This window comes from Strongylocentrotus purpuratus, unplaced genomic scaffold, assembly GCF_000002235.5.
Source record: "Strongylocentrotus purpuratus isolate Spur 01 unplaced genomic scaffold, Spur_5.0 spur5_scaffold_1, whole genome shotgun sequence".
In the NCBI taxonomy this organism is placed as follows: domain Eukaryota; kingdom Metazoa; phylum Echinodermata; class Echinoidea; order Camarodonta; family Strongylocentrotidae; genus Strongylocentrotus; species Strongylocentrotus purpuratus.
The window spans coordinates 42,023,863-42,037,583 of record NW_022145594.1 but is presented as its reverse complement, the minus strand read 5'-3'; the positions used below and the strand labels follow the sequence as shown (position 1 = coordinate 42,037,583).

The 13,721-nt window shown below is 38.1% G+C and overlaps 1 protein-coding gene across 1 annotated transcript in view; it reads left to right on the top strand.

Moving 5' to 3' along the window:
- Positions 1–3,246: 3,246 nt before the first annotated feature.
- Positions 3,247–13,721, top strand: part of LOC115921133 (roundabout homolog 2-like) — a 32,081-nt gene continuing 21,606 nt past the window's right edge. Inside the window, exon 1 of the mRNA XM_030978252.1 lies at positions 3,247–5,979. Within this exon, the coding sequence (XP_030834112.1) occupies positions 5,871–5,979 (109 nt within the window). The 5' untranslated portion in view covers positions 3,247–5,870. The remainder of the gene's footprint in view (positions 5,980–13,721) is intronic.

Genomic DNA, 13,721 nt, shown 5'->3' with positions numbered 1-13,721 from the left:
TCTCTCTCACACTCTCTCTCTCTCTCACTCTCTCCCCCTCCCCATTCCCCTCTCTTTACTTATGTCTCTCTACCCGGCTTTCTTCCACTTTTACTCTCTTATCTTGCTCTCCCCTCTTCTATCTTTCCTTCTCTCTCTCTCTCTCATTTTACATGAATATTATATCACATTCATTTTCTTCTTTCTCTCTCTCTCTCTCTCTCTCTCTCTTTATCCCATTCCCTTTCCCCCACTCTTTCTCTTCATTTCTTTCTCCTATTCATATGCCATCCTTCCAGCCTTCATTTGTTTGTTTTCCCTCTCAAAGTACAACTGCTCCCGTTCCTCCCCCTCTTTAAAGAAACAGGCGGCAAACCGATATTTTTCTTTCTTTTCAGCAATGTATCTGAGCTGGAAAAAATGAACAAATCTCTGCTCTCAGCCCGCACCAGAACGATTCTTTCTTCTGGTTCTCCTTCGCCCGGCCTAGCGAGCCTTTCGGCTTCCCTTTTGCTCAAACCCATCCCGCATGCCATCGATGGTCGCACCCCTAATTCCTTATCAATAGGAATCACCCTGGGGCAGTGTAAACTGACTAATGGTATAGTGTTGGAGGAATCCTAAATAGAATTGTAACAAGGGTGTGTTCTCTTCCACCACCAAGCAACATTTCTTTATATCAAATGTGGTCTTTAAAGGTTTCAAGTATGTTAACGATGGTAGGTTTCCAGGAGAAGTGTAAACTGACTAATGATAAAGTGTTGGAGGAATCCTAAATAGAATTGTAACTTTGGTGTGTTCTCATTTAAGACCAGACAACATTTCATCAAATGTTTTCAATAAGGAAACGATAAGACTCACCCTTGGGCGGTATAAACTGACAAATGCCTGGTATAGTTTTGGAGGAATCATAAATAGAATAGAATTGTAACTTGGATGTGTTCCTACTTGCCACTTCCAATGTTTCTTTACATTATATGCTTGAATGTGGTCTTTAATGGTTTCAAGTTTGGTAACACTGGTAATTTTCCCTGGGGTGGTGTAAACTGACTAATGATATAGTGTTGCAGGACTCCTACCAGTATATAGAATTGTAACTTAGATGTGTTCCCATTTATTACCAGACAACATTTTATTATGATGTGCTGGCACATAGTTTTGAAACCTTGCCTGAAACCTTAGTCCTGAATTTCCCCCGGAATTGTTTGTTTTCTGTTTTGATTGTATATTCCGCCTATTTGCATTTTTTGGACCGTTTTGTAATTACTATATAATGACTCAAAGTTTTTGACAGTGACAAATGGCAAATTGAAGTCTGCCATAAGTTGCTTCACATTTTAGATATGTAAAGCAAACATAAGTATACATGATGTGACATAATGTATGTAGACTTTAAACTAAAAAAGACGAAAGAAAAGTGTATTAGGTAATGATATGTAGCGAAATAGAAGCTAGTAAAGGTTTAGCAATTTTTTTCTAAATCATTTACCGCCTTGGAAAAGTTTGACCCAAAATGTACAGACTCATGCTTCATCATGTTTATGTGTATCTTGCCTGCTATTAAGAAATGTTCAGTGATGAGTGAATGCACTAAAAAGTAATTTACTATGTAGTATGAACAATGTAATTGATTCTGTAATAATTGGAAAAAATGTAATTTACATTGCATTTGTATTTTAACAAAAAATGTAATTTGCATCACCAATGTGTACGTTCTGAAAGGTTTGAAATTCCTGAGTTGAATCTGACAGCCAACAATTTAATGAGCCTTTTCATGTACATTTCTGCATGAGTTAATGAAAAGAAAATATGCTCTTTATGATTGTCAGGACGCAAGAACTTCAGTAATAGCTTACTTGAATATTCTGCCCAAGTTAAAATTTAAAAGAAATGTGTTGTAAATTAATATTCTTTTCCTGAATTAGTGATTATCGGTGTAAGGTTTTAATTTTACTGATCTAAAGGATTACTTGTTTATTTTGTATCTAGCTTTCCACTCTGTTATGCTTCAGGACACTCCTGACCTACATCCATCATCTGATGTCTCTTAAGCTCTCAACTTCTATTGTTCTGTCCCTATTCATTCCTTACCATTCAACACTACCTGACATAGCACCACACATACACACACACACACTCTTTCTATCTCTTGGCTATTCAACCCAGCTCACTATAGACACATGGTACTTTATCTTTCCTTAGGCCTTCTATTGGTTACTTAATTCATGTACAATCTTGTGATTGGTTGTTACTGTTTTATGGACTGCATGTCAGCCATCTTGGCAGCCATTTTGAAGATGTAGTAAAATATAGTGCAGTGCAGCTCAAGTCAACAATCATGTTTGACTAGTTTTGTCTTGTGAGTCTTACAACTGATGACAGCGGTGGGATTCAAACACACACTATCGAAATGACTGGTGAATTTTTGTCTGTGAAGGATACATGAATTTCAATGATACTTTCTGTTGTGGTAAAAACTAATCCTTGTTGGCGGCACAAAAATCTTGTTTCAAGGAAAAACAGACCTGCGTTCGATGAGGATACAATGTCATTATTAATCTCTGTGCATTCTCGGTGTCATTGAGTGATTATTTTAGAAGGTTTGGAGTATTCCATGGCTATAATCTAGGAGGATGAAATGATATTTCATGCTTTGTGATGGGATATTAAAGGATTTTACTCCATATACGCCAAGGGTAATTTTAGATAACCTTCTGAAGAGAGAGAGAGAGAGTGAGATAAATATTGTGCTGTAATCGACCACGGAGCTACAAATAGACTGATAAAGTGAAGAGTGTTCGCTTCCGAATTGGCTAAGCGCTCAGGTAAAAAGATCTAAAACACACACTAACAGTGCATCATTATGCAGTACATTGCTAGTGCATGCATCTCTCTCTCTCCCTCTCTCTTGCTCTGTGCTCGCTTCGTAGCTCAGCGCACACACCAACAAAACTCTGCGCTGTGAGTGGCCAGGAGTGCTTGGTAAAGTCCGCCTCCTACTTGACTAGCTCTCACTTAGTCTTGGTCTGCAGGCACAAACCCTTATTAGCTGTCGTTGATAAAGTAATGTCTGAACGACGAGACTATGCTGACTACTTGGTCTACTGCACTCCATAGGCTTTGTACTTTAGCTGCTCCCGACAATATGACATGTCCAGAGACTGATAGATGTGGGCTCAGCTCAAGAGTTTATGGAATATTGTTTTGAAGTGTCGAGTTAGAGTCTGCATATGCAGACTAGCATGCACTCAGCGCAGCAAATGAGGAGAGCTCTCCGCTCAGGCTCAACGTGAAAATCCCTCTACATCCATTCATCTCAATACATACTCTCTCTATCCCATGCAGGCGCACTTATTGCATTGTATACTCCAACAGCCGAGGAGAGCTGGATAGCTTTTGATCAGCTCTTTCTTTTGTAAAGGCTCTTCTCTTTAATTTAACTAAATGAGCCGCTGTCATTCGCCGACATTCTCATGAGGCTACTTGGAAGACATCCGTATAGACAGTTCTCTTATCCGACAGCAAGACTTCCATGCAAGCCTTAATCCACCATACCATTGGATTTTCAGGGATTATGTCCTGCATTTGATTTAGAGTGACAGCTATCTATTGAAGAGGGGTAAAGTCGTCCAGAAAAGTTTTGAAGAGTCTGGAGAAGTTTCGCCGTGAAACCTTGCAAAATATCGTGGAACATTCTTACCAGCGGACGGACAGAAAAGAGGATTTTGTGACCCTTCCCGATCTTTATGTCTGCGAAAAGGAGGACTTAAAAATTGGATGCAGCGAAGCTTGTTTTTTAGAGAGAAACCTAGAAAGTGTAAAAGGATTTACTAAAGAGTGCGGGAGAAAGGTAGTTGTGGAATAAAATAAATTGAGGCAGAGCTTTGTAGACGAAATTGGCAATAACTGTTGAGGAAGTTGAAAGCAGTGTCAAAACATTTGTGGAAACCAAGTGATTATTCAATTAGCAAAGGATCTATGGAAGATAAAGTGTTTTCCATCTCATACTGCAAATCTTTGAGCTGATCCAAATTCACCAAATAACCTCCACATTGCTCTTGCCGAAGAAAGATCTGGATAAACTGGATTACTATCTATATGGAAGCATCATCTGGATATATTTATGTTGAAGAGTTTCTATAAATCAACCATAGTTATTTTAACTGCCAACTGGGTTGCGCTCTGTCTCCAGCAAAGCGTTAAATCAGAATTTTGGTTGCAGAAGTTGTTTAGGCTTTGGAGAGTTTCTTTGAGCTGTACTAAGAAGAAGAAGAGCAGAAATACAGATTGACTCTGTAAGAATGTTAATGAGGGGACGATTTGGAGAGGCAAATCGGTAACGACCGCTTGAACCAACAGTCGACAGGGCTTAACGGTGATATTTATCTCTGCGTCAAGTGGGATACGAACCGCTCGTCAAATATCATCGGGACTCGTTCGTCAGGACATTAACCCTACCAACCCCGTCCTCAAGACTCGGATCTGAGTTTTGGTTAGTAACTGTGTAGCGATTGAGCATTGCATGTTGAGCCTAAGCTTCATAAATCCCTGGATTTCTGAGGATATTCAATGTTATTTTGAGACTTACGCCGGTGACAGTGCTGGCTGCTCAGTGTCTCAATTACTGCATTGTCAAGTTTAACTGTGGTTTTGTTGATCTTCCACATTGGACGTATCAGGATTTGTGACCAGGGTACCCATTGCTTGATCACTTTCTAGAAGATTGGAGATCATAGAGAGGGCAATACTTCATCAACCAGCTTCAGAGGAATGGCATGACAGAATCAATATCATGCATCATTTTTCTCTTTCCTCCCCCAAATTGCTGTCAAAAAGTACTTGACAGTGCACTTCACGACCGACAGCGTATCGCTTACTGGCATATTTGCGATGTGTATGCATACAAGATTATACTGTAAAATGATGTCGGTATGATATGAGGAGCTGAGCTAACCGGATATACGCGAAATTGGGTTTTGAGAGGAGCGAGGAGAGCAAAGGAACTTGACACTGGTTTGGTTTCTGTTTATAAGGAGTTATTCTGGATGCCGGCTGCGACACGGTTTACTTGGGTGAAAAGTGGTGAATCTAGGAGTGGAACTGATTACCATAACAGTAGCAAGTAGGGGTCTCGAGGGAGACAGTTACAGAAGTCACTACCGAGTGGCAGAGTGCAACGATCGTCTTCCTCTCCGGAGACTCTCGAGCTTCTTAACCCCTTGCCGACCAAGCACCTTAGCATCTGCGAGGGATATCTCCGAGTCCAGTCGGGGCTTAGAGGCACGTTCCTATCCCCACCTTCCAAATCGGGCGTCACTCGTCGCCCTCATACCCTTACAGGTATACATTTACCAATACAAGGACCCCTGCCTTGGCTCCGTAGTGAACTCTCGTCCTGGCGGCGCTCTACAACGATTCGGCCAATTGACTTGCCCTTGTCCGTCAGTACGCCGCTACGATTGCAACTCCAGATGATTGGAGGTAACCGAATCTAGGTTCTGGAACTCCGTTCGCTCGCCGAAGAATTACGTTTCACGGAAATCACGGAGCTATAACCTTGTTGGGACAACTTGTGGTCGCATTTCTTAAAAATTGAGTGGATTTCAGGAGGAATTCATACCTCATCAATCAGTGAATATTTGTGCTAGTGGACGATAATAGTTTGTTGTCTTATTCGAAAAGGAAACTACTTTGATGACATATTGTCACAGCAGATTGCGAGGAAGCATTTCTTGGTAGTCAATGCAAAGAATCTTATGGATAAACACCGGCATTCTGGAGCTACAGTTGCCTGCATCATCTTGAAGATGTTCAAAGCATTTATTTAATTTGTTGGAGATAAAAAAAAAACAACTATCAAGCTACCGAGAAACAAGGATTATCCTTTCATCATGTTTGTGGAAAATTTTTCTTGTGGATATAACTCATTTTCGAAAGCAATGGCTTTCAAAAGGAAATCAGTGCCATTCTGGATATATACTTGTCTGCTGATAACATTAGGTGAGTATAAAATATGCATTGATTTGCGTCTGCACTACCCCAAGCACTTGATATAATTATGAACATATTTCAAAATACTAGCAATGTATTTCTTCCACTGCATTCTCATTTTCAATCTAGCTGAATGAAATATACTTTCATTCTTAGCATACCAATAATTTTGAGGTTTATTGCCAAACGATGCCTCAAATTAGTTGCTGGTATTTGGCCATGCCATATGTTTGTGAATACTAGCTTCATAGTTTTGTTCTTACTTATAACTCTCCAATCAGTACAAGTGCTTGTTTATTCGTTAAGGAAATCATTTCTAGTAACTTTCATTTTAAAGTAGTGCAATTTTAAAATGCTTTACTGAATTTCTGAGGGCATATGTTATGATTATAACTTTACCACTGACTAAATATTTTAGATTGGTAACACAAAGTCTTTATGCAAGATCTTTATTTTCTCTAACAAATAAGTTTGTCTTTTCCTGCAATATGCAATATCTAGCCATACAGTTTCATTTCGAGATAGATATATGTTTGAGACTGTAAAAGCAACAACAACAACAAATGTTGTCAATTTGCCCTGAAAAGGCTGATTAATTCAGATAATACCTATCCTTGATGGGTCGATGTAACTAGGCTCAAAACCATTTCCAATTCCCAGTAATGTGTTCTGCCTATGGCATGGCAATGCCTACTGCTCAATATTCAATTGAAGCACCTCAGATATTCTTATTCTACTCGCTATTATGTCTTCTGTTAGTTCTGTATATCTATATTTATGTGACATTTTCACTTTTGAAATGATTGGAGCTGTTTACACCTTTTCCAAGAGCGCGCAGGTGATACCAACGTAGCTTTTTTGTCATTCCTGCCTTTGACAAATTTTCATAACAGCGAATAAAAATCAGGAAAAAATCAATACTGTTACCAAGATACCTGACGCACAGTAGTTTGCTAGAATCATATTCTATTGGCGAGACAAGGCTTATCATTTGCAAGTACATCACATGCAATCATAATCAAATGATCGCATAATAAATCATTGAAACCTAGCAAAGAATATGAGGCATCGTTACCAAATTATTACCTTATGAATAATTCATGAGCACGCCAGTGGGAATCGATAAGTAGACAATTAATTCAAATTCGGATCAAGTAAAAAAAAAAAAAATGATTGCAATCGACAATATTTCTAACTAAAACAGAATTGATATAAGCCGATTCTTTTTAAGCATTGGTTGCCGCAATCCCGAGTATTGATTTATAGATTTGTCTCTGCAATCTTTCGACGGCTGAGCAGCAAGAATAGGGATTAGGGTTTTTGTTCCTGGTGGTGCTTTTTGCTTTTTTTTGCCAGAGAGTCGTAGTATTGTATTTGAATGGCGCAATACCAGGATGAAATTAGTTTTGGAAGCATAGATGATATTCATTTCATTTATTAGCTTTTTGCTGACTCTGGTTGGTTCTCAGCCTTCTAAATCAATCAGGTTTTGATTATTAATCGTAAATTGATATGCAGAGAAATGTAATGGGTAAACCAGAGAGCAAGGCTAACTGGCCTTGTGTCTATGGGCACCAGCTTCATTTTCATCTCTCTCTCTCTCTCACTCTCTCTCTGTCTCTCTCTCTCTCTCTCTCTTTCTCTCTTTGTGTCTGTCTAACTCTCTCCCTCTCTCTCTCTCTGTCTATTTGTCTCTCTCTCTATCTTTTCTTCCTTCTCTCTCTCTCTCTCTCTCTCTCTTTCTCTTTCTCAATATTTTACTTTTGTCTCTGTCTCTCTTTCTCTCCATGCCTTATTCTTTCTTTAACTTTGTTTCTTTGTTTCTTTCTCTTCCCTCTCACATATTCTTTTTTGTCTCTGTTTCTCCCTATCTCTCCCTCTTTCTCCCTATCTCTCCCTCTTTCTCCCTATCTCTCCCTCTTTCTCTCACTGTCTCATTCTTTCTTTCACTGTCTCTTTCTCGTTATCTCCCTCTCAGATATACTTTCTGTGCCTGTCTCTGCCTCTCTCTCTCTCTCTTTCTCACACACACACAATCTAATGTATATTATGTCTTCATCTCTTCAGTTTCACTCACACTTTCTGCGAAGCAACCCCCCCTCTCTCTATCTCGCTCTCTCTCCTCTTTCTATTTTTCTTTTTCTCTCTGTCTGTTCTTCATTTTGATCGTTCTTAGCCTACCACACCTATCTCTTTTGTGTGTAATTATTCCCTTGCAATATTTTTATCAGTGGATTCATGCACTATTATGTGCAACACACATTTTCAAACCACACCCCCCCCTATTTCAAGATCATTGCGTTTTGTTAGCTTTGTCTGAATATGACACATGACACCAATAATGCTTTATCAATCATTTACTTTTCTAAAATACTTCACTTAGTTCCAAATAATGTTCTACCTCTCATCTTGACTGTTCTTATATTATGTTTGCACAGTGTCTCATAGTTCACTGTAGGCCTGTCGTCATCAGCTTGAGATTGCCAAATAGCCCGTTATTTCTGATTTGGGAAATAATCTCAAAGTTACAATTCGCGTTCTCATCAGCTCGAGACTTGACCTCGAAACTTGAAAGTGAAACTCAAGCTCAAGAAATTAGCGCATAGTTGCAAGTCTTCGGGCTGGTGAAAACGCATCGGATATATAGCGGGATATTTTGAAAACTATCCCAAGAAATCTTGGGATGATTATCTTGACCAAATATCCCGCTAATTGCAACTTCAGGCTGATGAAGGCGCAAATTAACTGGATAATTTGCGATCAGGATAGTTCAAATAGCGGGATATTTGGAAATCTCAAGCTGATGAAAACAGGCCTATACTTCACTGTGCAAACTGTCAATCACTCTGTGCAAGAAATTAATTGGCTCCAGCTTGCAAGAGAAAATTATCATTCTGAGATGAAATATATTGTAGAGCAGTTTAGACTGTGAAGAACTCCCTTCGTCTCATTAGGGCCTGTAATCAAATTTTGAGTTAAAAGAGCAAATATTTAGGTCTAATTTGAGGACCCAACTTGAAAGTTGACCAAACTGTAATGAGTCTAGACACAGAGCAGACTGGGTCTTTGTTTGAACAGGTCTGTAACAGATTGGACTTGAAAGAGGGGGGGGGGGGGGGGGGGGGAAACGAGATATGAAAATATTGCGAAGCAGGCCTATATCTATATGAAATGGATCAATAAGTGTATCAATATTATATGAAGAAGAAGAGACTCCCATCCCTGTAATAAATAGGAGGGAAATACCCCCAAATACTGGTAACTTCAAAGAGATTGATCAGAAAGAGAGAGAGAGAGAGAGAGAGAGAGAGGAGGGGGTAGGAGAAGAGAGAGAGAGAGAGAGAGAGAAAGGGAGAGAGAGAGAGATAGAGGAGGGGTAGGAGAAGAGAGAGAGAGAGAGGAGGGGGTAGGAAAAGAGAGAGAGGGAGAGAAAGGGAGAGAGAGAGAGAGAGAGAGAGAGAGAAGAGGGGGTAGGAGAAGAGAGAGAGAGAGAGAGAGAGAGAGAGAGAGAGAGATGGCATTTTACTTTAACAGATTAATGCTGAAGGAGGGCAAAAGTGATAGAAAGAAGGAAGGAGAACAAGTGAATGAGAAGGAGAGATAGAAGAGGAAGAGAGGAAGAAACAAGAAAGGAAAGAGGGGTAAAGTGATCAGAGAAATCGTATCAGTGAAACTTGTTTGCATTAACTGAACATGACCCAAGCAGAGGGACCATTGGTATTTTAATAATGTGTACCTTTCTCATTACCAAGTGAGTCAATTTACATATAACCTGTCAAGTCTGTGTGGATGGACACACTCCAAATTGTTAGCATTGCCATCAATGTGGATTTGTGGTGAGTTACTCACAGTTATATTTTTAGAGGCATGCTCAATTTGGGCTTTTCTCTAAAACTTTTTTTCCTTCTTATCATGTGAAGGTTCTGCCCCCTCCTTCTCCCTTTAGACTCTCTCTCCCTCCCTCCCTTTCTCTCTCTCTCCCTCCCTCCCTTTCTCTCTCTCTCTCTCTCTCTCTCTCCCTCCATTCTTCTTTCTCCCCCTCCATTCGTTTTTCTCCATTCTTCTTTCTCCATTTTTATTTTCTTGATCTATGTCAGTTTCATCAATTCTAAGGATTATTAATATGTGCTCTTAATGAGAATTGTATTTCTTTCTTTAAATTCATTGATAAAGTTAAGGAAGATTTTATCATAACTCCCTTTGCTGTTGAAGAGACACAAAGAAATAGAGTACAATTTTGGAAGAAATTTTCACCTACATGTACATGTAACCATACAATAATCCTCCCCTCCCCCCTTGTAAACAAATGACCTGTATTCAATATACATATATGAATATCTTTCCTCTCTTATTAAATGGTTTAAATGAAAGAGAAATTTTCCCCTCATGTAATACATAGCAAAATGTCCAACTGCAAATGTAATTTCACATACTGATATGACCTAGAGGGAGGTGCTAATATACAAATGTCCTCGTAACGTCAGCTGCTTCGTGGAAGTCCTTCTTCTGCGGAATTAGCACCTACCAATGAAACGTTTGCAGGGACTAGTAAAACTACTGCATACCAAAGATTTAAGTAATTTTTATTCTAATCAAAAGAAATAAAATTAAGCAGAGAGGGGATAGTATGAATACCTGACTGATTAATTTATTGGTGGAAAAGGGATAAATTCGTTAGCAACATTAGTCATAAAAAATAGCTGTTGAGAGCTAAAGGGCATTTACTAATCTTGTATAGAGTGAATGCTCTTCTGGCTCCAAACAGATCTCAATACATTTAACTCTTAGAATATATTCAGCATGTATTTTCTTTTATTATATCATTCTAGTGTCACAGCTGTCTCCCCCCCTTTTTTTGGGGGGGGGGGGTGTGAAAGTAAACATCATAGATGTAACCCATTCTTTTTATATTTTGATTTTTTGCGTAAAAATCTCCATAGAGCTGTTTAGGATTTCATATTTTATTCTCTTTACTTTCAGGAAAATATAAAACTTCACTATGACCATCTTCAATCTTTATACTTTGAAAACTTGCAATGACTTTTTCAATCATTCAAAAAATTATTTAATGTGATATAAACTCAGAACAGAATGACATAACATTTAAATTACAACAGACCCCTCCACACGCATCTGCCCCACCTCACCCCCCCCCACCACCATTACCATAGTGACAGTTTTTTTTTTTTTTTGGGGGGGGGGGGCTTCATGTCTGTGGCCTGATGATTGAAAGGAATTTTCCACAAATCGAAGAAGAAATTTACACCTTTCCCCCATATCAGCATCAACAGAACAAAGAGCAATATCGAGATGACTTCAAAGTTATTCACGAGCAAATCAGGAAACATATGGGCAGGCGGCAAGAAAGTCTCATAAAATTTTACTGGATCTCTCAACAAAACCGAAGGTCTTTATCGCTGTAAAACATTCCTGGGGAATGTTGGAGTACTTACAAATCCCAGAGTCTTTCTGTTTTTATTCTCAGGGATTAAACACTTTAAAGAGGGAATGACATTTTTTTTAAAGAATTTCTAAAATGGCAAATAAATGTAGCTCTGGAATGTTGATAATGGGTTGATGGTATACTTGAAAAAGTGGATTTGCCTCTGAATTTCATACTGACTACTGTGCATCTTAAATAGGACAAATTAATCAGTAAAAGAAATTGATAATTAAAACTGTACGTTCTAGGCTTTCAAGCTTTGAAACAATTTCTGTCCATAATTTCAACTAAAATATGTACCAATATATTAAATTATAATCAGTCAGAAAATAGTTTAAAATTGATTTAATTTAAGCAATATACGGGTAGATAGATAATTGGCATAATATGACCACTGTTGAAATTTACCCTAAACTAGAGCAAATGATTTTTTAAATTGTGAGGAACTAATATGTACTGTCAATAATTCCATTTTCTTTTTCTTTCAATTTTGCAGTATTTCATATTGAGATATCTTTACAGCCCTTTAAGGACATTGACATTGCTTTCTGTAAATTATGGGGCCATATTGAAGATCTGTCTCTTGGGAGATTACAAAACCACAAAGACACTTCCTCTACACCCTCAAAAAGATGCCTTTGAACATCACCCTAGACAAGGATACCACTACCACTGGACTATCAAACATCCCCCCATTCACACCAGCAGAATTTATTGTATAGTGATGCAAAAACCTGCACAGCTATCAATATAGAAGTACTACATGTAAGGTCTCATCCATATCGTGTACAGCTATACAATATGGAATAAATATCATCTCATGTGAACATTGTATAAAGAATATAATGATAAAACATCATATAATAAAACATGTATAGGACTTGCAGAATGTATAATCAAATACTTTGTAGATCGAAGGTTTGAAAATTTTGAATGAAACATAAGAAAAAAGAAGAGAAAAGAATCAAGGTCCAATCCTCATATAATTGTCTACCATGAACCCATGCTGATATATAACCAGCTTCATAGTACTTTGAGCAATGCCCATGACACAACCTGACCCCAAAAAACATATATTGGAAGCTGACCCTACCTAAACTATTTATTCTTTTCTGTTTATAATAGACGACATTCCTAAATGTGACTCTTATTATCCCACATATTCATTATACTAGGACTCTTTATACCATATTTCTTGAATTTTGTATAAATTTCTAGTTTTGTGAATGACCAGTTGTGTGAATGACCACCCTAGCCTGTCACATAAAACACTGAACTGACCACAACAAAGGCTTAGAACCAAAGCCGTGATTCATATTTTATGGTATCGTCCGGACTTGAAATAACCTCGTGGGTATTAAAAACTGGAGAAGTATGCCCCATCCCCACACCATGCCGTAGGAAAAAAAATGTTGGAATAGATTGCGGGAGTGAGTGACAAATTGCTTTGATATTGGTTAACCCAGGGTGCCAATTACAATGTACACTTGAACTTCCAGCAGTCAAGTCTCCTTGGTATAGTCTTTGGCTCCAGACTTTGTTGATGATCATTGTCCCCTAAAAGTGGTGGTAGAATGGGTAGTCTTTCATCACTATTTTGCATTTTCAAAATTATATTCAAGCAGACATATAAGTGGTGTCACATAACATAACATAACAAAACATGAAAAGGGTGGGTTTTTTCAAGGGGTAAGTGAAATTACCTTTTTAATATACAGTTTTAAATTTCTCTAAATAAAAAAATGTACATGGTGATTAAACTGTATTACATAGAGTGTATCATATATTGAAAGCTAAAAGGGCATTGGAATCTATTTAACGTGATATGTATCGACACCCCTCAGAACAGAAGTTATAAGGAGAGGTAGATTTAAAAGAAAGATATTACTTCTCATGATAACCTATATAAGAAACATTTTCCTATCTCATGAAAAGTGGATGAAACGTAGAATAGATTTGATAATTCACAGTGGTCCTGCATTTAGGCAACTCAACATGTTGCATCATTCCTTTGTCTAAGTTCTAACCATGCATTTACTCCTAAATTAAGAAGGGAACAACGATAGGATGTAATAAACAGGATGAAATAAACAGGATACCCTTCCAAAGCTGTTGGATTTAGAATATTTGCAGTCAAGGCCCATTAGAATAATAAAAAATGCAGATTATTTTGTTTGACCACCATAATTGTATGCAAAGTCTCTAAATCCTGATGTGTAGGAATGCATGTTTTAAATACTTGATCAGGAAACTTGGGATCAAGTACAATTACCTTCATACTGCCTGCTTAGAACCAAAAGGGCATTAA